Here is a 22436-nt window from a genome sequence, read left to right on the forward strand (position 1 = left end):
TCAGCTCTTCCCTTGGTCCCGAGATTGCCAGCCCACATGCAGGTTGTGGACTGACAGCGGCCACGTTGAGTGAGCCAGCTCCTTAAACTCAATCTCTTTCTCTCTGTTTCTCTCTCGCTCCATATACATTCCTCCTATAAGTTCTGTTTCTCTGGAGAACACTGACTACTCCACAGAGCCTCAGGGAAGGTTCCAGTGCTCCAAGCCCCTGCTGAGGAGGCCTCCTCTGGCTGCTCGCTGCACCGTCCTTCCTGGCCGGAGCTAAGGCCACCTCACCCGCCCCTGACCGGCTGCCCCTTTGGTACGAGAAAGTGAACTGCAAGACGAGGGTCGGGCCTGAAGACCAAGGAGGTTCTTGGCTTCATGCAGGAAAGAATTCAATTGTGAGCTGAAAGAGAAAGACAAAAGCTAGTTTATTGATGAATGAAAAGAAACAAGGTGCGGCTGTCCCATGCACAGAGCATGGCCATCTCTGAGAGCAACAGAGTGAGTTTCCGGGGTCCTATTTTATATCTTCTATTTAATTTTATGTTCAGCAGAGGGAGGATTATTGATAAGGTTTCTGGGAAAGGGGCGGGAGCTTCTGGAACTGGAGGTTCCTCCTCTTTTAAACCATGTAGGGTAACTTCAGGACATACAGTGGCATCAGTAAACTGCCACAGCGCTGGTGGGGGTTTCTTTCAGTACACGAATGCACTATGAGCAGGGCACAGTGAGCAGTGAGGGTAGCCTGAGGCCAGTTTTCAACACCGTCTTGGCTCTAACTGGTTTTGGCTGGTTTCTCCACCACCTCCTGTTTGATCAGAGACCTTGGTTCGGGTCTACGACTCCTTATTGGGCAGGGCCTGCCGGTTCCCTATCCCACCTTCAGGTTTGTGGCCTCTTTTTGGCCCTGGAGCTGCCTGAAAGGAAAAGTCCAGGGGCAGGACCTTAAGAGGAAGAAACAGTTGTCTTTTTCTCTTTATGAAGTGACTCACCGGCGCCCTTATAGAATTAAGCGCTGGGAAAAGCTTCCAGCCATCCTGGAGGGTTTTCAGTCTCGGGTCCTTACGAGGACAGGGACTCGTCTCCCAGCCTCGCCCCTCCCTCTGGCCCCCGGCTCACAGTGGCCAGCTCTGTTCCTGCTCCAGTGTCTCATCTGTGCATTACTCTACGGTCCCCCAAACGCATGGTTGTCTCCCGTGCACCCCAAAGTGAGAGTAGCAGCCTGGCTGCAATGCTCTCAAGAGAGGCAAGACGACTTTGCCACATTAACAGGAGAGTTCTGGTGACAATAGAGAGGATGTGACATCCAATCTCATGTCCACTGGTGCATGTCCAGGGGGTGAGGGATGGGGCTGGCTCCAGACTTTGCTCCCCCACAAGGGGCAAAACTGCAGCCGGCCGGGCCGTGAGAGCCTCTGCTCACCGTGCATTCAAGTCTTCACGCACCAGAGTCCAGCGTTTGGTTGTTTCTCTATTTTCATGGGGTTTAGAATTCTGAAACCCATTCTTCCCTGGAGCCCTGAACCCCATGGAAGGCAAAAGAAAGTCCACTACCGCTGAAGGTGCCTCAGACTCGAGATTACATGTGTCTGCCACGGACGGGGCGCCCGGGAGGAAATGCATTTTCTACTGCGCTGGAGTCCTCTGGAGGAAGGAGGGCTCTGTCGGGCCCCGGGGGCAATGCAGAGAAGCAGGGGCCAGGGCGAGTCCCCGAGCCCCAGGATGCATAACCGCAGGCCAGGGGACACGGGGACTGTTCCCTAAAGCTAGGCTGGCGCTGCCTCTAGAACCACAGTCACTTCCTGCTAGAAATGCTCTTCTTCTGTCGGCAGCTGTCTCTGGACAGCAGCATCAGGGGCATCGGGGCTACTGGTTCTCATCATTGCGCCAACCCGGCCTCCACGCCTAGCTTCTCCGGGGCCTGTTCACCCAGAGGACAGCGCCCAGCATGCTCAGGATCAGGGGCAGCTCCAGGAACACCAGCAGCAGGAAGTAGGTGTTGCCGAGCAGGGACCTGTGGGGACACGGGGACGGAAAATGAGCTGCCTCCTGGGGAGGGGTGTCAGGTCTTCCCAGCCCTCCCTGGGCCCGGATCCTGGCTTCCGATAGCTGTGTGAGGACGAGACTGGCCCAGCCCAGACAGCTCCTTGGAGGGACACAGTCTTGCTGCTCACGGGTGAGGCCTCATGTGCCCCCGGCCCCAGGAGGCTTGGCCTGACATTCAAGGCCTTTCTGTCCACGAGCATCCTGCTTTGTTGGCTGGTCTCCCGTGACTGCCCGTCACCTAGCCCGTGTTGCAGCCAGGCCAAGGCCTTACTGTTCCTTGTCTCCTTGTCTTGGCTTCCGCTGTGCCCTTCAGCCAGAAGGCCCTGCCCACTCGCACGGCTGCCTGCGTGAGCCCCACCTCTCTTTCAGGGTTCTCATCTCTGGAGGCTTCTAGAAACCACACTGGGTGGTTTCCCTCTGCTCTGACCCTCTGGATGGATCGGCACCTGCCCAGCAGTCCCTAATGTTCCCTTGCGACTCCCCATGGGTCTATACATCGCCGAACCTATGATACGTGACCTCCCACCCCCTCAGCCCCATCCACCCCCTTCTCAGGGTCGCGACCTCCCAACTTGGGCCATCCTTGTTTCGTTCCCTCAGCCCATCTTGCAGCCACTCTCAGCTCATGAAAAAATTTGCAAAATCCAAGTATGTCCACCTGCGGAGCACAGGCTGCGTCCTACCATTTGGCTGACCGTGCTCCTGGGAGCTGGACACGAGGCTACACGGCAGGCCATGGGTCAAAAAGCCCTCAAAGTCCTTTCCCAAGCTGCACATGCTCTGGGGCTCTGCCGCTACATCTCTGGAGTCTCTTGCCCCCTGACCCGCAGCTCAAATCCCATCCATTTGCACAAAAGCACTGAGGAGGAAAACATCAAAAAAGAAATAGTCAAAGAAAGGAGACCTAAAGCCAGTCCTGGCGCGCAGCGCCTCAGGCACACTTGCATAGCTGCAGACTGAGGGCATGGCAGGAACAGAGTCGGACCGGAGAGGGAACTAGAGCAGCCCGAGACTAACGGCGGGAGGACTGGGAGGGAGCTCCATCCCGGGCTCCAGCAGGAGCAGCGCGGGCATGCTTGGGCTCTGGCCTTGCCCTGGGGCCTTGACCACAGCAGGCCGTGTGGAATGAAGCCAGGCCATCAAGCAGGGCCCGGGCTTTGAAGATACCTCTGGACACCCCAAGGTGGGGAGTGTCGCAGTGGTGCTCCACACCCCTCCGCCAAGTGGGAGGCCGAGAAAGCCAGACTTCTAGCTTCCCACTCTCCCTCTCGGCATTTTCCACCCTACACTCTGGTATCTGCACAGAGGCGGCTGGAACAATGTTTGTTCTTGTGCAGGAAGCAGCAGCAGATGAGAGAGGGTCTCCCCCACCCACTGGAGGCCCCTGGGAGGCGGGAGGCCATGGAGGAGGGAGGCCGAAGGCCCGAGTCCCGTCCCCACTCCTGCCACCCGGATGAACATTGTGCTTTCACGCAGCCAAAGCTCACATGGGAAATCTTATTTTACTCAAAGGTAAAGTGAGGTTGGGGAAGCCTACCTCAGAGTTTGCAGTGACTTTACTGATAGATGGATATACCAGAGGAGCCATAGCGGGGTCCCCCAGCCTGAGAACCCCCAGAACACAGGGTTATCAGATTACAGCAAATAAAAATACAGATGCTTCCATTAAATTTGCAGTTCAAATAAACAACATATACTTTTAAGCATAAGTATTTCCCATGAAAAATTAGGGATATACTTATGCTAAAAAGTGGTGGGGTTTTTTTTTTTCTTTTTTCTTTTTTCTTTTTTTTTTTTTTTGTTGTTATTTGTCTGAAATTCCAATTGAACTGGCATCCTGTGCTGTGTCTGGCAGCCCTCTTAGAGGGGAGGCCATGGGGCCAGGCCAGTGGGAAAGCCGGCAGGACCCAGCCTGCTTACCTGGTGAGGGGGCTGGTGGTCTTCATACTGGTTGAAGGTGTGAAAGTCACACTTGCCGCCGTGGTTGTCCTTTCTGGGGCTGAACACAAAGCAGAGCACAGTTCACCCCTTCCATGCACAGGCCAGCGCTGGGTGTGGCCCAACAGCTTCTCCACCCAGGAATGGAGGTGCTTCTCCTCTGGCCTCCACGACTCTCTGGTCAGCACCCCTAACATCGCATGAATGCTTTCCTAAAGACAAAGTAATTCCCATGCTCTGAGGGGCAAACGAAGGAGGCAGAACACACTCATCAGTTTAGTCCGAGTGGCAAAGCTCAGCACGCTGGGTGGCATGTCACTCTCTCTGGGCCAGCCTGCCGCCTTGACACCTGCTCTGATGATGGGACCCGCGGACCTGGCTGCTCCACCCTGGGCCTCCTCTAGAAAGCCCAGGACACCTGACTCTGCGCAGCAGCTGAGCACCCTGTGCCTCTGCTCTTCCCTCGCTGGCCCTTTCCCGTCTTCCGACGGCTCCATGGTCTGAACGCTCCGACCCCAGTGAGGTCTTGCTGTGGTGAAGGGGTCCCAGCCTCCCCTGTGCTGCCAACTCCTGCTGGCCCGCACGCTACTCACCCTGCCTGCATTTTGACATTCAGGTAGCTTCTGGAACAACTTAATCACAACAGATCACAATATTATATTTGTCTTTTTTTGGATATTATTTTTCCATATCAAGGTGTAATTGCCATGTCATAAACTGTAAATATTTAAAGTGAACAATTTTAAAAACTGCAACATATGTGTATACCTGGTAACACCACCACCATATTCACAGTAGTGAACATATTGGTAATCCCCAAAAGTTTTCTCATATCCACCCTCCTCCCCACCCTGCCTGCAGTTGTCAAGGACTGAATTGTGACCCCATGATTCATATGTTGAAGCCCTAACCCTAGTCCCTGACAATGTGAATATATTTGGACGCAGGACCTCTAAAGGGGCAATTAAGTTAAACTGAATCTGTTAGGATGGTCCCTATTCCAATCTGACTGGTGTCCTTGTATGAAGAGGAGATTAGGACACATGGAGAGACCCCATCCCAGGCACAGAGGGCCGAGCACATGAAGGGGCAGCAAGAAGGCGACCATCTGCAAGCCAGGGACGGAGGCCTCAGACAAAACCCAACCTACTGACACCATGGTCTTGGACTTGCAGCCTCCAGAGATGTGAGCAATAAACTTCTGTTGTTTATGCCACCCAGTCTGCAGTATTTTATTTTCACAGCTCTAGCAAAGTAATATAACAGGCACTGGTGTGTTTCCTGGGAATATCAATTACAGTGTAAACTCTTTTGTGGACTGGCATCTTTCACTCAGCATGACTACTTTATTGTTTATGTACCAGTAGAACATTCTTTCAAATTGCAAGTATATTCCATTGTAGAGATGTTTTGAATTTTTTAAATCCATTCACCTATTGATGGACATTTGAATTGTTTCCCGTTTGGGGCTATTACAAATAAAGCTACTATGAACTTTCCTTTACAATTTTATGTGTGGACATAATCTTTTTTGTTATTTTGTGTAAAAACATAGGAGTTGAATGGCTGTACCATATGATAGGCATATGTTTATCCTTTGAAGAAACTGCCAACTCCTTTCCAAAATGACTGTACCATTTCCATTCCCACCAGCAGTGCATGAGGGTTCCACTTGCTCCGGGTCCTCCCCAAGACTTGGTGTCAGGGTCAGTGATTTTAACTTTGGCCTTTGAAAAGGTATATAGTGGAATCTCATTTTGATGTTTTATTTGCATTCCCAAAATGACTAATGATGTTGAGCATCTTTGAATGTGCTTATGTGCCACCCACATGTATTCTTCAGTGAAGCATCTGTTCAAACATTTTGCCCATTTTTATTGGGTTGTCTGTTTCCTTATTATTGAGTTTTGAGAAGTCTTTACAAATTCTGGGTACAAATTCTTTATTAGATTGTATTAGCTGTCCACTGGTGGCTAATAAGTTACCAAGAAACTTAGTGGCTTAAAACAGCAAATTTTTCATCTCCCTGTTTCTTTGGATGAGGATCTGGACGTGCCTTGGCCGGGTCCTCTGGCTCAGGGTGTCTCACAGGGCTGCAGCCACAGTGTCAGGCAGCTGGGACTTCAGCAATCTCAGGGGGAGGATCTGACTCTAAGCTCACTGATATGGTTTTGGTAGATCTCAGATTTTCTCTGGCTCTTGGCCAGAGATATCAGTTTTTTGACATTAGACATTATTTTTTCAAATAATTTGCTTGTCCCTCTGCCTTTTCAGTGACTCCAATGTCACAAATATTAGGTTGACTGACTTGTACCATGGCTCACTGATGTTCTGTTCCTTTTAAAATTCTTTTTGTCTCTGAATTTCATTTTGGACAGTTTCCATTGCTGTCTCTTTAAACACACGAATCTTTTATTCTGGAACACTTGATAAGTCATCAATCTCATCTAATGTGCTTTTTATCTCAGACATTGTAGTCTTCAGCCTTAAAAGTTTAAATAGGTCTTTCATATATTTTCCACGTCTCCATTTAATTCATTGAACATGTGCAAAACAGCTATCACAACTGTTTTAATTTCCTCCTCTACTGATTCAAACATCTGTATCAATTCTGGCTTTGTTTCCATTGGTTGGTTGATTGATTGATTGATTGTTCGCCTGGTCATGAGTGGTGTTTCTCTGCTTCTTTGCAGAGCCATATTCAAATCTCCTAATCTTTGACTCTATGCCGGACATTGCTTTACCTGGTCAGTACTGGCACTTTGTGTTCTTACAAACCTTCTCAAGCTTTGTGCTGGGTGCAGTTAAATTACATAGAAAAGGTTTAAATCTTTCAAGACCTGCTTTTAAGATGCATAAAGCCATATCAAAACAGCATTTAGTCTAGGAGTAATTATTCCCCACTACCAAGACAAGACACTTAATGAACAGTCGTCTCAATACAACATAAATTACGAGTTTTCCAGTCTGGTGTAGCGGAACAGGTGCGATTACTGGCCCCGGAGGAGAACTGCTTCCTCTAGTCTTTTGGGCACTGCTTTGCCCAACCTCAGGTAGTTCTCTCACACACATGCACTGTTCTGTCCTTGTTTGAATATTTCTGGGGGTCTCTCTGCAAAACTCTGAGATTTTCACTTTTTTCAACTCTCTCCTCTCTGCTCAGACAACTGTGCATTAGGCTGTCCGCCAGCTACAAAGCTATCCCATGAAAGGCCCAGTGTAAACACACATGCCAAGTCCCCTCTCTGCAGCCCTCTCTCCTTCCAGGTGCAGCTGCGGCTCCTCAGGCCGATGGGCTGAGTCTGGGGTCCCCAGTGAGTCTCAGAGGCAGTCAGAGGGGAGCAGGAAGGCCCCTGAGGCAGTGGAACAGCTTTCTCTCCTTTGCTAGTGAAACTTCCACAGTAATGGGTTGGGGTCCCCCACCCCTGTCCCCCAGCCAGACATGAGTGTGGACAGACAGACGGCCCAGGGAGGAGGAGCTCCTGGCAGTTCTTAGCCACCCTCATGGTAGACAGGAAGCTTAACAGTCTGGGCCTGAGTCTCTGGGGCTCTGCGCCTCCTCCAGATCTGCTGAGTGAAGGGATAAAAGTCTTTCTCCCTTGAAGGGGTCAAGGTGGCTTCTAGAGGCCCCAGAGACGCAACCACTGGAGTGTGACCATCAGGCCTGGAACATTCCAAGGAGGGCAGAGCTAGTGCACTAATCAGCATGATGGGGACACTGTCTCCTTTCAAGCCCTGCTACCCAAACCCAAATGAGAACAATCCCCAGAGGTCCCGGGTGTCATGTGTGGCCCCAAGGACTGTGGTGCTGCCCCCGTGCCATGAGGGCCCTTGACTGGTGCCAGTCATCTGAGGGGAGCACAAGCCCAGCCCAACACATAAACTCATGCAAACTGGGCCACTGGGGCCTCAGAGCTGAGCCTCCCAGGAGTGTCTGCATTCTAGAAGGACTTGGGAAGACAACCTCGTCAGGCCCAAATGCATAAATGGAGCTTGGTGGGACTCAGACCCAGGAATGCAGCTGTTTGACTGTGAAGGACTTTCTGGACCTCAGGGATTGCACCCCAGCACCCCGACGACGACGACACTGAGCCTCTCTTCCCCCAGGGTGGACATGGGATGGGGGTGGGAACAGCGGCTGTGAAGCCCCAGCCAGAGCTCCACCGAGAGCAGGGCGCACCTGGGCACCCGAGGCCCCAGGAAGGCATTGGCAGGCTGGGGTCTCTGGGTACCATGGAAGGGGGTGTCTTTGGCTCATGGGCAGCAACGGGGACCATCATCTTGTCCCCTGTGAGCAATAGACATAGATGCTGAGCTGTGCAGAGAAAAAAATATTGTACCTAGAAAGGTTTAATCTCATCTTGGCAGAGGTGCTGGGAGCCACGGGGCACATAGGAGAAGCCCTGCCCTCCCGATGCCAAGTGGTCAGTCAGGGTCTGTGAGATCTCAGGACTCAACCATCCTCTGGGACAGGTCACACTGAGTGACAGTTAATTCCCTCAAGTGGGAGCTCAGTGACCAGGACGGAGCAGGCCCTGACAGTTGCTGCACCCTCTTACCTGGGTCAGTGGTCACCTTAACTGAGACCGCATAGTCAACTCCAGTTCTCTCGATCCCACACCAGTAAGTGTCAGCGTCGTTTCTCCTGAGCTCCTCCATGGTCACAGTGAACGTGTGGTTTTTCTGATTGTCCCTGAGGGACACACGGTCCTTCCTCACCTCCTGCTCTGATCCAGTGGTCTTGACAAGAATCTCACAGCTGCTCCAAACAGCACCTCGACACCACCACTTCTTGTGAGTTTCCCACTCTGGGTCATAACGACACTGCACGGTCAGTGAGCCCCGCTCCGGGCCACTTGCTCCTCCTGGACCAGTGATTGGATTCCCAGCAGTGGAGTAGCCTGGAAAACACAAATCCATGTCCCTGTCACCTCCCGTCCCAAGGACAGGGCCACAGCCTCCTACGTTGGGAATAGCTCCCAAATCCCAGTGTCACATGAGTTAAATAACAGTCAAGGAAGAAATACACCTCCCACATGACAAAGCTTTTGCCCTTCAATGTTCACCTGGGTCAAAGCCACCAGGAAAGTCACCGCACAGCACAGCCACAGACCCCAAAAGAAACAACAATGTTGACACTGAGCAATAATGGCTTCTTGTAATTTACCCCTCTCCTCTTGCTCATGGCCAATGTAATCTGCATCTTTCAAGGGATGTCCTTTTGCAAACATCTTTGTGTTATACTGGTCTGGTGGGGAGGAAATACCAGAAGACCCATTTCCACGGGAGAATGATGGCTGCTTTGACTCTCCGCTGTTCCTGGTGGTTCTAATGGTTTCCAGTGGCTCTGCTGTAGTGAGCCCCCCCCCCGTCCCCTGCCCCGGGGGAAGCCTTTGAAGTCCACCGAAACAGTGATGCCAGCTGGTCTCCACGTGCCTTAGGATCTCAGCTTCTCCATAAATTATAGTAAATTCCAGTTTCAAAATTCCTAGTAAGAGCTGCCCTTTAAGGTAAAGGAAGTAAAGTTTAAGCATAAACAGGGCATCACCTGTTGTATGCCCTCTTGTGTCTTGTAAGATTTTTACTAAACTCAATGGCAATGATTTCTTGGTTGAGTCCAGGTCTGTGGAAGCCAGAGATAGGAAGGGCAAACTGTATATCACAATAGATATAAAAATTTTTAATTATAAAAGGATACTTTATAACTCCAGATCTATATGCTAATATGTACTCAATAAAATAGTTAACTTTATGGGGGGGATGATAAATATACTCAAAAACTAGCAAAAAACCTGAAAGGTCCAATAATCGTGAGGGAAAAAAATCTAAGTTCTTAAAGGATTTATCCCAGTAAAAGCTCTGTGGGCAGCTAGAGTTACAGGTAATTTTTTTAAATTCTAAAGAAACAAAAATTCCTTTGCTATATGTATGTTCTGATTCCAGAGTATAAAAATGGAAATTTGTCAAATTCCTTTTGTGAAGCTAACACATCTCTGATAACAAACCTTGACATAGACAGCACAGGGACAATGACAGGGAAGAGTCGCACTTAGGAACACAGATGTGGACTCGAGTCCTGACAGCAGACGGGTTTGTGGGCCCCACACCTACGGCTGTCGCTTTGCTGCTGGTTTTGTTCCCAGCTAAGCCCATTTCTTAACTTTGAGAGTCTCCACTCAAACCAGACTTCTGGCTGCTCTGGAAAAGCTAAAAGATCTGAAATGACAGAGCCACTTCTTGCACGAGGACCAGGGGCTGCAGTAGGGTGGGCTGGGCCTCCCCCGCATCTCTTGCTCCCGATTGCTGAGGTCCTCACTGCTGCTCAGGGTCTATCCCATGCTGAGGCCTCGTGTCAGTTGTCATTTGTCATGTTTCAAGTGTTTTTTTTGCTTCAGTAAAGAAAGATTTCTCTGTACCCTGTATCTTTCAAAGGTGAGGAAAGGAAGGAAGAACAGGAAGAACTTATAGGTTAAGACAATGCTGCTTCACTCTGTAACCTGCCTAGAATGGTAGGAGGCTACGTTCACAACCTCTAATGCACATGTGAAAGCTCTAAATTCCACACACACACACACGCCCACACACACACGCGCACACACACACACACAAACACACACACACGCTCACTGAAACTCATACACACGATCTCAGGCAGGGCTGGGAGGCGCATCTCCATTGCCTGCGGAAGGGAGAAGGGGACTGTGAAACTTCCAGCCTCAGCACAGTGACCCATGAGGGACGTGTTCTCAGCTGGGTCAATGGTCCCTTCACCTTGGACCCCAAGGTTAGTTCCACTTCTCTCAATCCCACACCAATGTGTCAGCATCATCTCTCCTGAGCTCCTCCATGGTCACGGTGAACGTGTGGTTTTTCTGACTGTCCCTGATGGACACACGGTCCTTTGTCACCTCCTGCTCTGATCCAGTGGCCACAACCGGGATGGTGCACTTGCTCCACACAATCCCTTGACACCACCACTTCCTGTGTTCCTCCGTCTTGTGTCACAGCAACACTGCATGGTCATCCATCTCCCCCGTCGGCCACTCACTGCAGTTGGGCCACTGACGGAGAAGCACCTGCAAACAGAAGGCTGCAGCGCATCTCTGCCCACCGGAGCCCAGGGCTGGCCTCGGAGCCACTGGTAGCTGAAGGACCCCAGACAGGCTCCTGGGGTTGGGCCACGAGTATCCTCCCTCTCCAGATCCTGCTTAGCTCTCCCTGATCCACACATCCCGCTGGCTCCCGGAGGATTCCAGCCCATGTCCGGAATCTAGGTGTGATCTTTCAGACCTGACCCGTGGCAATTGCAAAGGTGTGCCCCGGCCGGCTTCACGAGAGAAGCTGCCCTCCCTCTGCACACTCGGTGCACGCCTGTGGGTTGCAGCTTCTGGAGGGAGCTGCGGTGAGGACCCGCCACACACGGCCGGCCAGCTCTCAGGCACATCTGCAACCTGGCCCAGGGTCCCCTTCCAGAGTTCTTTTTGCAAGGAGACTTTGGCCAGTGCCTTCCTCAGGTGCCTCTGCCGAGACCTCCTTATGGGGAAGGAGGAGTGGAGCAGGAAACTTGACACTCTTCCACTCTAACTCAGTGTTCTGGACTTTTCCACACAGACTTTTTCTCCTCCATTCTTTTCCTCACCCTCCAGGCTCATATAACTGCAGGAGGATTTTGTGCAGGGCTCCCCCTGGGCTGAGGTGACCCCCGTCTGACCCTCACCCAGCACAGTGGTTCCGTGGGGGACAGGGGGAGGGAGAGCCGGCATGTTCTCTCAAGGAACCTCATGCATGCACCAGCACAGGAAGTGGCACTCGCATTTCGGTTTGCTGTCTTTGTGGACAGCTCTGCTCTAAGCTCAGCCCTGTGCAAGAGACTCCCTGGTCTTCTGCAATTCAGCTTTCACCTACAGCACTTGGAAAACGTTCTGCTCTCAACTCCTAACTGCCAAACACAGTGGCCTCTGCTCACCCACCATCCCACTGGGGAAAAGCTCTCTCCTTTCACCCGAGGCAACGCACCCCAGCCTCCCGTCACCCACATTCGCTCGGTGTGTTGCTGAATTCGACACCTTGGCTTCCTTCTTCTTGAGCATTAGCGTCCTTCAACAGACACACATTAGACACTTCACAACCCTAACCCTGATTTCCCCAGATTAAGCCCAGGCTCCTTGGCATGGAATTTAAGATCTGGACCCTACGTGAGCTTGTCTTGGCTGCTACCCTGTCTTGCATCACCTCGCCAAGCAGTCAACATTCTAGCCACCTGTCTTAGGGCAAATCGTTCCAGCATTTTAAGGTAAATTTAGGGGTGGCCCTCAAGCAGTGGCTCTCAAACAGGGTGATTTTGCCCCACAGAGGACATTGGGCCAGTGCCTGGAAACATTTCTGACTATCACGTGGGGGAGGGGGCTGCTGTTGCATCTACTGGGTGGAGGCCAGGGATGCTGCTCAACACCCTACAGCCACAGGACAGACCTGACCTCCCCCCTGTCCCCAACAACAACCAAGAACGATCTGGCCCCAAAATGTCAATGTAGGGGCAGAATTCTGCCAGTGGACAAAACCCCAAGCAGAGCATGCGGTTGCTCACCTTGCCTGAAGGGGAAGATGGCCAGAGTGACAGGGCCACTTGGGTTCCTGGGCAGTCACTATTGCTCAGCCGCATGGTCAGGAAGCAGACACTGGTCACAAAGAGAAGTTCCATTATGGGTTTCCTCAAGAGCCCACGAAAAGCTTCTGCAATTTTGAAACTTCTCCAGGAAATGCCCACCAACTATCTCAGTCTACATTAACAGAGTGAGGGTTCCCAGGAGCTTGCCAGCAAGCCACAATGAACCCCTCATCTGCCTGTGCACGCTGCAGCTGCCTCCAGGAATAATGGCTTCTTTTCCTCTTTCTAAATCTCGGACAGGTGCTCCTACTAAGAAACTCCAACCCATGGAGGGCAGGTGAATTGGGGAAATGCAATTCCTGGTTTTCCTCTACGATGCAGCAGAGGCTTTGGAGAGGGTGGTAGAGACATCCAGTTGACAGCACATGAACTAGCACTGTTCACCCCTTTATCACTCAGCATCCATGTTGTGATGGACAGAATGTGTTTCCCCAAAATTCATATGTGAAAGTCCCAACTCCCAATGTGATGGTATTTGGAGATGGGGCCTTTGGGAAGTAATGAGGGTTAGATGAGGTGACGAGGGTGGGGCCCTCACGATGGGATTCGTGCCCTTATAAGACACACCAGGGAGCTTGCTCTGTCTCTACCCGCCCCAGTGCACACACAGAAGAGGTTAGTGAGGACACAGGGAGAAGGCAGCCGCCCGCAAGCCGGGAAGAGAGCCCTCACCAGGCACCTCCTCTGTTGGCACCTTGACCTCAGACTTCCCAGCCTCCACACCTGTGAGAAATGCATGTCTGTCTACTCTCTTGTGGTGGCCTGAGGTGACCGATACACGTATGTACCCCTTGTATCCATATTAACTTCCAAATTAAGACAATAACCACATGTATGTCTGCCCAGCAAACTTTCTGCATGCAAATCTCCCTGTCGGCATTTCTCCTTCTACATAGTTGATAAGTCGGTGGATAAGTAACTGTGGTCATTTTATATCCCGTGGTACCTCCTTCCCCGAGTAGCTGCGCTTCTTAAAAGTTCGTCAGGAATGAACTCGTTCATTAGCTCCTTCATCTGCTCATGTGGAACAGCCAGGGCTGAGAAACACTATTCTAAAAGGGAAGCATTTTTATTTTGTTTTGGTTTTGTCTGTTTCCACAGCACCTAACACAGACCCTGTCAGACACCGAAACCTGACTGTTGTTTATCAGACAAGGGCAGAGATGAGTGACCCGGCCTGCCCTCTCTCTCAGTGTCTCCATCCCCCAGGCAGGACCCTCTCTGCCTCCTGCCCAGCACCGGGCATCCCGGAGTCTAAAGCCCCCACTGCACTCACCCGAGAGGATGACAAGGAGCAGAGCAGGGGACAGCCACATGGTCCTGGCTCCTCTCCTCGCCTGGGTGCTCACAGGTGCTCAACGCCCTTTGGGGACTTGAAGCCAAGCCCAGAAGAGAACCCCCCAAACCAGCTCCAATGTCCTTTGAGTTTCTCTCTCATTCACTTCCTCCTATATCTGCAGCTACTTCCCCATTTTCCATATTAGGAGGAAAGGGGTGGCATTCTTGAGTCACAGTGTGTGGTGCAAGGAGTGTCAACACTTTTGTTCAAGTGGGAAAGAAAAAGGACCCAGGCCTGGCGGGGTTTGCACGGAGAGCAGAGGTGGGAACCGAGAGGAGCCCAGGCACGGGACGCGGGATCTGCTGCCAGAGAGAGAGGATGAGGCTGGCAAGCGGGAGGGTGGGGCGAACAGGGCCCGGATGGAGACATGTTTGTGGGGGGACTGCTCATGAACAAAGCTCCAGTTGGCACTCTGGGCTCCGGGCTCACTTCTGACCCCCACTGCTCATCACGCCTCTGACCCTGCGTTCAGAGCCTCCCCTGAGTTCTACTGGGCAGGGCACGGAAAAGTAGGTTGCCAAATCTCAAACAAATTGTTATTCATTCATTTAACAAATATTTATTAAACATCTACTACATGCCAAGTACTGCCCTAGGTGCTGGGATACAGCAACAAACAAACAAAAAAATTAAGTTCCTGGCCTCATGAAACTTACATTCTCCTAGTGGGAGGGAGAGAGGAGAAAATAAACAATGTGAAATGTACCAGGTGGTCCTAAGTGTCCCAAAGAAAAAGAGGGTGGAGGGTGGGAAGGGAGGCAAGTGCTACCGTACATCGAGGAAAGCCTCTCTGGTCAGATGAAATCTTGTTCCAGCAGAGACCTGACAGAAGTGAGGGAGCCAGGCTGACAGTGGGGGGTAAAGAGTTCAAGGTAGCGAGCACAGCAGTGCAAGGGTCCTGTGGCAGGAGCAAAGGGGCATGGCTGGGGGAGAGGGAATGAGGGCAAGAGTGGAAGGAGATGAAATCAGAGAGGAAACAGAGAGTCATCATTTAAGGATCCTTAGGCCCCGACAGAGAGTTTGGATTTTACTCTAAATGATGCAGGAGCCACCAGAGAATGACAAGAGCTGACTTACTTTAAGAGGATCACGCTGGCTGTTGTGAGGAAACACAACTGATGGAGGCCAGGGTGGAAACGGAGAGACCGTGAAGAAGCAATTGCAGCCTTCCAGGTGTGAGACGATGGTGGTCAGACCAGGTGGGGGCAATCAAGGGGGTGAGAAGTCGCTGGACCCCAGATAAGCCAATGCCCCTGATGCAAGTTCCCAGAGCACCACCTTCATCTAGCCAGGTTGTAATCGGACATTTATTTGTGCACATTTGATTAATGTCTGACTCCCCCTACTGGGTTGCAAGCCTCAAAAAGGCAAGAAATGGGGTTTCTTTGCTCACCATGGCATCTCCTACACCCAGTGTCTGTAAGAGATGCTCTGCAGTTTTGTTAAATGAATGAACAAATACCAAAAAAACACAAACACACAACTTGCTAAGTCAGCCTGGGAAACACAGCCTTCCCTGTTCTCTTGAGGCTCTGCTAGAAGCAGTCACACAGTGTCCACTCCGTGCCCAGCACCACCCAGCACAATATTAAAGAAGAGCATGACAGGACAGCATGACACTGCCACCTGGGCTCAGGTCTGGGGTCTGCCAGCCACGGCCAGAGACATAATAATTGCTAACAATTTCTGTGTTTACTTTGGGCCAGAGACCACTCTAAATGCTTTCTGATATTGCCTCATTTTGTTCCCATGCAAGTATAATAAAGCAGTTATTATATCACTCCCATTTTTCAAATGGGTAAACTGAGGCCCAGAGAGCCTTATGGTTTGCCCATGACCTCACAGCTGGTCAGAGGCAGGTGGTCCAAGCCTCTTATGGTAGGATGTGGCCGTCTTCCTGGCTGTCCTAAACTTCCAGCTCTCACCCAGTGTCATTTCCACCGAGCCTTCAACCTGCAGAGGCCTCGGTCCCTGGAACCTTCCACCACCTTCCCGTCTCCACTTCCTCCTGGCCTCCCCCTCTTCCTACCTAGTCCCTGTGAACATGTCCTGGACAGTCGACTTCTTCCCCTAAATATGGCACCATGGAACATTCCTGGGTCCTCCTGGAAGGGCCACCATGTTCTGAAATTCCTTTTTAAACCTAAGGTTAGATCCCCAATCCCACTGAAAACTCACCCACATGCAGGGCAGTTAGAGAGAGAAGCTTCTGTGTACCCCAAAACTGAGTGTCTCCCCGCCACCTTCCCTTCGCCAAGCGTCAGCCTCCCCAGGGCCCACCATGAGGCACCCGAGTCCAGATGCGGAGTTCACTGGCCTGTGCAAGTCACAGGGATGTAGGGGACCATGGTCCTCTCTCAGAAGCCAGACCAGAGAGGGGCCCCGCAAAGCCCTGCCCCTGCCCGACAGCTCCAACCGGGATGGGAAGGGGCGGAAAGAGGCTGGGACAGATCCCTTATCTTATCTGTCCTACAAATCCAGGGCTGTGCGCCAGGAGCCAGAGCCCCATTTCTGAGCCTGGTTTGTGTCCTAGCTGAGGCCAGACCCTGGCAGTCAGGAGATGAAGTAATGGCCATCATTCTTGATTCAATTGCATGTTTGAGAACTGAAACGCCAGGACTAAGGGCGGCAGAAGAGGCAGCTCTGCAAATGGTGCACCTGGGCGAAGCCAGCGGGGACTTTTCCGTGCCAGATCCCACCCCACGTGGAGGGGCTGGGAGCGCTCGCCCCCTAGCGGCCCGGTGACAAGCAGTGGGGGAGCGGAGGGCAGAGAGGAGGGAAGGACAGGGGAGAGGGGAGGGGAGGGGAGCCGCAGAGGGGGGCACCCATAGCCTCGCCTGAAGCCTAGTGTCCTGCGGGTGATTGCACCTGGCGTGGCATTTTCCATGGAGGGGAAATCGACTTGTGTCCCCTCCGATCAATTGGAGGTGAGCCTGGCAAGGGAGGGGGCGGTGAGAACGGTAGTAGGCTGAGCCCAGGCTTACTGGGCCACATGCTGGCACCATGAGTGACGGGGGAAGGGGAGCGAGAGTGTGCGCATGTGCTGCAGCGTCCCACAGCTCCTGTCTTCCTGTCTGAGCTGCTCCAGAGCTCCTATCCACAGAGCCAGAATAACCCTGTCTCCACCGGACTCTGCCCTCTGAGAATCGGAAACCACCTCTGGCGTACTGGCCCGCCATGCCAAGAGTCCTCCGCTGAACCTGGCAGCAGTTCTAGGTGGTCTCTAACCCCGTGTATCCCTCACACTCCTGTGAGGTGGGTATTATAACTTCTTATTTTTAAAATGAGAAAACTGGGACTCAAAGCAGTCAAGAAAGTGGCCCAAGTCACATACCTTGTAAGTGGTACAGCTGGACCTCAAATCACATCTGTCGGAACCAAAATCCCAGGTTCATTTCCATATGTCCCCCAGCTTCCCGGTGAGTGCCCTGCAGCCCCGTGTCCCCAGAAATGTTCGACACATGCATGAGGCCGCGCATGCAGTCGACTTGGAACAAACACTTCTAAGATGGAGAAACAAAGAGAAACTCTCACAAGGGACGACAGGAAACGTGGATATGGACGTCCACAGCAGCGCCGCTCACGACAGATAAAAGCCAGAAACACCCACGAGGCCTTCAGCGGAAGAACAGATGAAAAAGTGTGGTCTGTGCACTCGACAGAACATTGCACAGCAGTCAAAGCAACACACTACGGCAGTGTGCCAAAATACAGAAGAATCTGAGCAGTGTAATCTTGAGGCAAGAAAGCAACTAAAATAAAAAATATATATTTTTAGGAATGCATATATTAAGAGATGCAATAAAACTACCTGAAAAGAAAAACAAGGGAGCAACGGACCCAGGAATCAGGCTGATTGTTACCCCAGGACCGTGGGAGGAGCATACGGTTAAATGTAGGTTATCGCCAAGGTCCTGGCTTTTACTTTGAGTTTACAGGTTCTCGTTACATTGGAATGGATAAATGGGTAAATGAATGAATGAATGAAAGTGGGCCATTCATGGGTGAATGATGAGTGTGTCAGAATTCAATTATTATGACCAACCCAATTCTGCGTACCCTGAGATCCAATTTAAAGACAAAGTAGGTTAATAGATGAATAAATGATTTGACATTTTGCACTATCAGTTCTAGGAAGGAGGGATTAAATTCTCCTCTTCCCAGTTGATGCTCACCTGTGTGCCTTGAGAAAAAAAAAAAATCACCAAGGATAGCAGAAGGAGCCCAGAGTAAGTTCTGCCTCTTCTGGAAAATACCTGAAATTGAACCCACTGATCCCTGCAAGCAGATGGCAGGTGGTGTAATCAGGGCTGCCATGGCCAAGGGAAGTGTGGTTTTGGCAAAGAAAGGCCCTCAAAAATATATGACTCGCGCAACAAAGAAATGCACACACGTGCACACATGCACGCGTACACTCCTGCTGCCGCCTATGGAAAAGCCCGTCTGTAACCCCCACAGTCAGTGATGAAACCTGAAGAACAAATCCTTTCCGAAAGGTGATATGTGCAGTTAAGATCACAGTGAGATGTAAATGACAGGTATCTTCTCTCCCGAAAGTGTATCTCTTACGTGGAAAGAGGGCTACGCTGCACGTGAGAGAAGAAATACAACAGAAAGGCTGACTGAGAGCAGTGCGAGTGAACTTTGCTGACTTTTATCACTTTGTCTGACCCTCCTTGAATATTGGGCAAAGGAAGCCCATGCTCCTGTGTCTGTTGAGCTTATCGGTTCTCCGATGGCACAGTCACCAGGTTCTGAGACCCTGCTGAGGACAAATGTCCACAAGGAGGAGGCAGTGAGTTGCAAAGAGCTTGGCGCTCCACAGAGGAGCCTGCCTGGATGCCTGGTTTCCCCCAGAGTCTGCGGCTGCTGGACTGTGTGGTACAGGAGGGAGCAGCCATGCTGGTGACCATTAGAAGGACCCCAGGCCTGGAAAGTCCCATGGGGTTGTCCTGATGCCGCAGGTTCCAAGTAAGAGTGGCTGTTTTCCGTGCCTGGCATAGGAACACTGCTCTGTGCACTGTGACATTCCCATGCATGTCCTGGGAATGAAGGTCTTGGGGCAGATGTGGTGATGCCACTGGGCTGTACACCTTTCCAGAGGGGCAGACCCCCTTAGCTTCTCCTCCACCTGTCCCTGACTGGGCTGCTGCAAAGGCTGGAACTTAGTGCCAAAAAAGTCCTGTGTGCCAGGGAGTTTTTCCAACTATAGAACTAAAAGCACCGCACGAATCTGCACAGTCCCTTCCTGAACCTCAGTCCTTGGTTGCCGGGTCTCCGCGAGGAGGCAGCTGAGGCGTGGTGGAAAGCATATCGACTTGGGGCCAGATGGCTGAGGACTGAGTCTGGGCTGTGCCTTCCATCTGCAGGGTGTTGGGGATTCACTTAATGTCCCCGAACCTCACTTTTATCACCTAGACATTGGGAAGAATAGTATCCTCCTCCAGAGGCATGAGATTAAATTAGATAATACATGCGAAAGAGTCTGACACATTTGTGTCAGAGTAAAGGTTCATTTATTCATTATTCATCCTGTATTTTCCAGAAAGTGCCCAAGGAAGAACACAGGGAAAGACATTGCAACAGAAACCTGGTGTCACAGGAAGGTGACCAGGCAGCCACAATAAAGACTCTCCTTTTCTGGAGGCTGCTTCTCAATGGACAAAAATGAGGCTCCTTGGGGTGCTGGGAAAGGAGAGGATATCATTTGGGGTCCTTTCTCGGGAAGGAATAGTTGGTGCTTGGTGGCCACTCCCTGGTGAAGCCCTCCCCGACTCCCCCCTTCCTCCTCACCTCTCGGCACAGCGAGGGGGTCACCCTTTCCTCCAGACTTGCAGCACACTCCATTCACATTATTCGCAATAACAGCTCCCGCATTGAGCATTCAGTAGATACCAGCCTCTGGGCTCAGTACTCACCATACGTTCCTTCATTTAATCCTCACAACAACCCTATGAAAGAGGAAAGTGAAGATTAGCAACGTGAAATGCTAGACCAAGTTGCACGTGTAAGTCATGGCAGAGTCAGGATTCAGACCCAAGTCCCTGGGTCCTATGCTTGAGTTTTAGCCACTGCACTATACTACCTCCCTTATATGCCATCATGGCCCTCATCCCATGATGTGCGGTATTTCTGTACCTGTTAGTCACAAGTGGTCTTTAGCATCAAAAACTATGGCTCTTTTGCCTGTTTATCCTGGGTGCTTAGCATAGTGTCTGGGTAAGAATGAATGAATTAATAATGAACAAAAGATCTTCTCCAAAGCCCCAAGGAAGAAGACAGCACCATTGTTCCTCCTAGGTCAATACAACTCATAACTGCAATCCCTGCCCCAGCGTGGGGGTTGGGGCGGGGACTGGTGGCTGCATGTAGAGGCTGCCCCTTCCCTACAGCGTACCCCTCACTCGGTCCAAGAGCCCAGAGCTTAGCTGTGGGACCTGTGCCAAGCCCTTCACTAGGGGAGAGATGCTGCTGGTTCTTTAATGCTAGAAAGGCCATCCTATCTCCCCTTTTCACAACTTTGGGAGCCCGAGGCAGGAGGATCACTTGAGTTCAGGAGTTCAAGACTAGCGTGACCAAGAGGGAGATCCTGTCTCTACAAAAAAAAAAAAGAAAAATTAGTTGGTGTGGCAGCACGCACCTGTAGTCCCAGCAACTCGGGAGGCTGAGGCAGGAGGGTCACTTGAGCCCCGGAGTTTAAGGTTGCTGTGAGCTACAATGAGGCTACTGCACTCCAGCCTGAGCAATAGAACATGATCTTGTCTCAAGAAGATGAAGAAGTTGTTATTTGAGTACATACTTAAATAACTTCCTCAAATACTTATTCAAGAGGAGTAAACCAAGAAAAGTAAACCAAGAAAATTCAACCAAGTTCATGAGAGAGTAAACTAAGAAAGAGGAACAAATGAGCCATGGGAAATACTGAATCCATACAAGAAAAAAACTAAAGGAAAATGTCAGTTGCAGCTACACAGCAGGCCCAGAAAACAACCAGTTTTTGGAGATAGAATACTGTAGCAGACAGGTTTGTGAGACAGCGGATAGGAGAGCTTGGAAAATGAGCCTCGAATGTATGTTGAAGACCTAGAATTCAATTTTTAAAAAGCACTTAGAAATTTCAGGGGAAGGAAATATAAGAAAGTCATGAGGTACCTGCACTACACATGAAGCATGAATAGTGTTATTTGAAGATGGATTTAGTTTAGTTTTAAAATTATACTTTAAACTCCAGAAACACCACCTATAAATTTTTAAGAAGGGCTGGGTGTAGTGGCTCACACCTGTAATCCCAGCACTCTGGGAAGCCGAGGTGGGAGGATCGCTTGAGATCAAGAGTTCAAGACCAGCCTGACCAAGAGAGAGAACCTGTCTCTACTGAAAAATAGAAATAAATTAGCTGGGTGTCGTGGTACACACCTGTAGTCCCAGCTACTCGGGAGGCTGAGGCAGGAGGATCACTTGAGCCCAGGAATTTGAGGTTACAGCAAGCTACGCTGATGCCACAGCACTATGATCACACCACTGCACTCCAGACTGAGTGACAGAGCAAGACCTGTCTCAAAAAAAAAAAAATTCATCAAGTATCTATTATACAGTGTAGAGATTCCAGTAATAATAACACCTTATAAATGAAATTTGCTTTATAGTTTAAGAGAAAAGAAAGATTTTCACATACATTGTTTCATGTATTCTTCACAAAAACTCAGCGAGGTATACATAGATTCCTCTACCTATTTTACAGATGAGAAAACATAAGTAATCCCAGAGAACATAAGTGATTTGGCCAAAAAGAAATTGAAGCCCAGGAGTAAAATGTACCCTTCCAACCCTAAGCCTGGCTCTTTCCCACCATGTTGATATTGACTCCAGGAGCCACTGGCACTAGGACTGGTCCCTGGTGAGGTGACCACCTGCTAAAGACCAGGGCTATCATATAAGAATAACCCCTGAGACCACAGTCCCAGCCCCCAATTCCCAAGTGGCCAGCCTCATGCCGTCCTTCCAGATGGTGATGCAACTCTGCCAATCAAAGGTCCTAGCAACAGGACACCCCTGGAGTTTAGGGGATGTAGCCAGAGCTCCCCATCTCCTGCCCAGAGAGCATATAGCTCGCATTTATCGAGTTCTTAGCACAGGCTGGGCACTCTTCTAGGCTCTTTACATGAATTAACTCATTAAATCCTCAGAACAACACCATGAGCCAAGTACAATTATTATCTCCACTTTGTGGACACTTAGGAGAGATTAGGTCATTTGCCCAAGATTGCACAACCAATAATTTTCAAAGCCAAGATGTGAATTCTGGGAGCCTGTGCTCTTTACAAAACCACCATTCTGCCTCTCCTGAGCCAGTCGTTTTTAACTTCTTGGGGTCATATGTATCGTACAGGGTGTAATGAAATCTCTGGAACCTCTCCCTAACAAAATGCAGCTTTGCAGAATGTTGCATATTTCAGACCT

At 50.7% G+C, this 22436-nt stretch overlaps 1 protein-coding gene across 7 annotated transcripts; it reads right to left on the reverse strand.

Moving 5' to 3' along the window:
* Positions 1-389: 389 nt before the first annotated feature.
* On the reverse strand, positions 390-20632 carry LOC123650756 (CMRF35-like molecule 5). Of its 7 annotated transcripts, none has more exons than XM_045569842.1 (5): positions 20617-20632; positions 19770-19927; positions 8529-8870; positions 3952-4030; positions 390-1999 (listed from the first exon to the last, which is right to left on the reverse strand). In XM_045569842.1, the coding sequence occupies exons 2-5, from the start codon at positions 19858-19860 to the stop codon at positions 1891-1893; spliced, it is 621 nt and encodes a 206-aa protein (XP_045425798.1). In that variant the 5' UTR covers positions 19861-19927; positions 20617-20632; the 3' UTR covers positions 390-1890. The 7 variants fall into 7 exon arrangements, 5 of the variants coding, with proteins under 5 accessions (XP_045425798.1, XP_045425800.1, XP_045425799.1 ...); XR_006739476.1 differs by lacking the exon at positions 20617-20632 and adding an exon at positions 2715-2890 and having other exon boundaries at positions 1911-1999; positions 19770-19973; XM_045569844.1 differs by lacking the exons at positions 19770-19927; positions 20617-20632 and adding an exon at positions 13914-14054.
* Positions 20633-22436: the final 1804 nt, after the last annotated feature.

Source organism: Lemur catta, chromosome 15 (assembly GCF_020740605.2).
Source record: "Lemur catta isolate mLemCat1 chromosome 15, mLemCat1.pri, whole genome shotgun sequence".
Taxonomy (NCBI): domain Eukaryota; kingdom Metazoa; phylum Chordata; class Mammalia; order Primates; family Lemuridae; genus Lemur; species Lemur catta.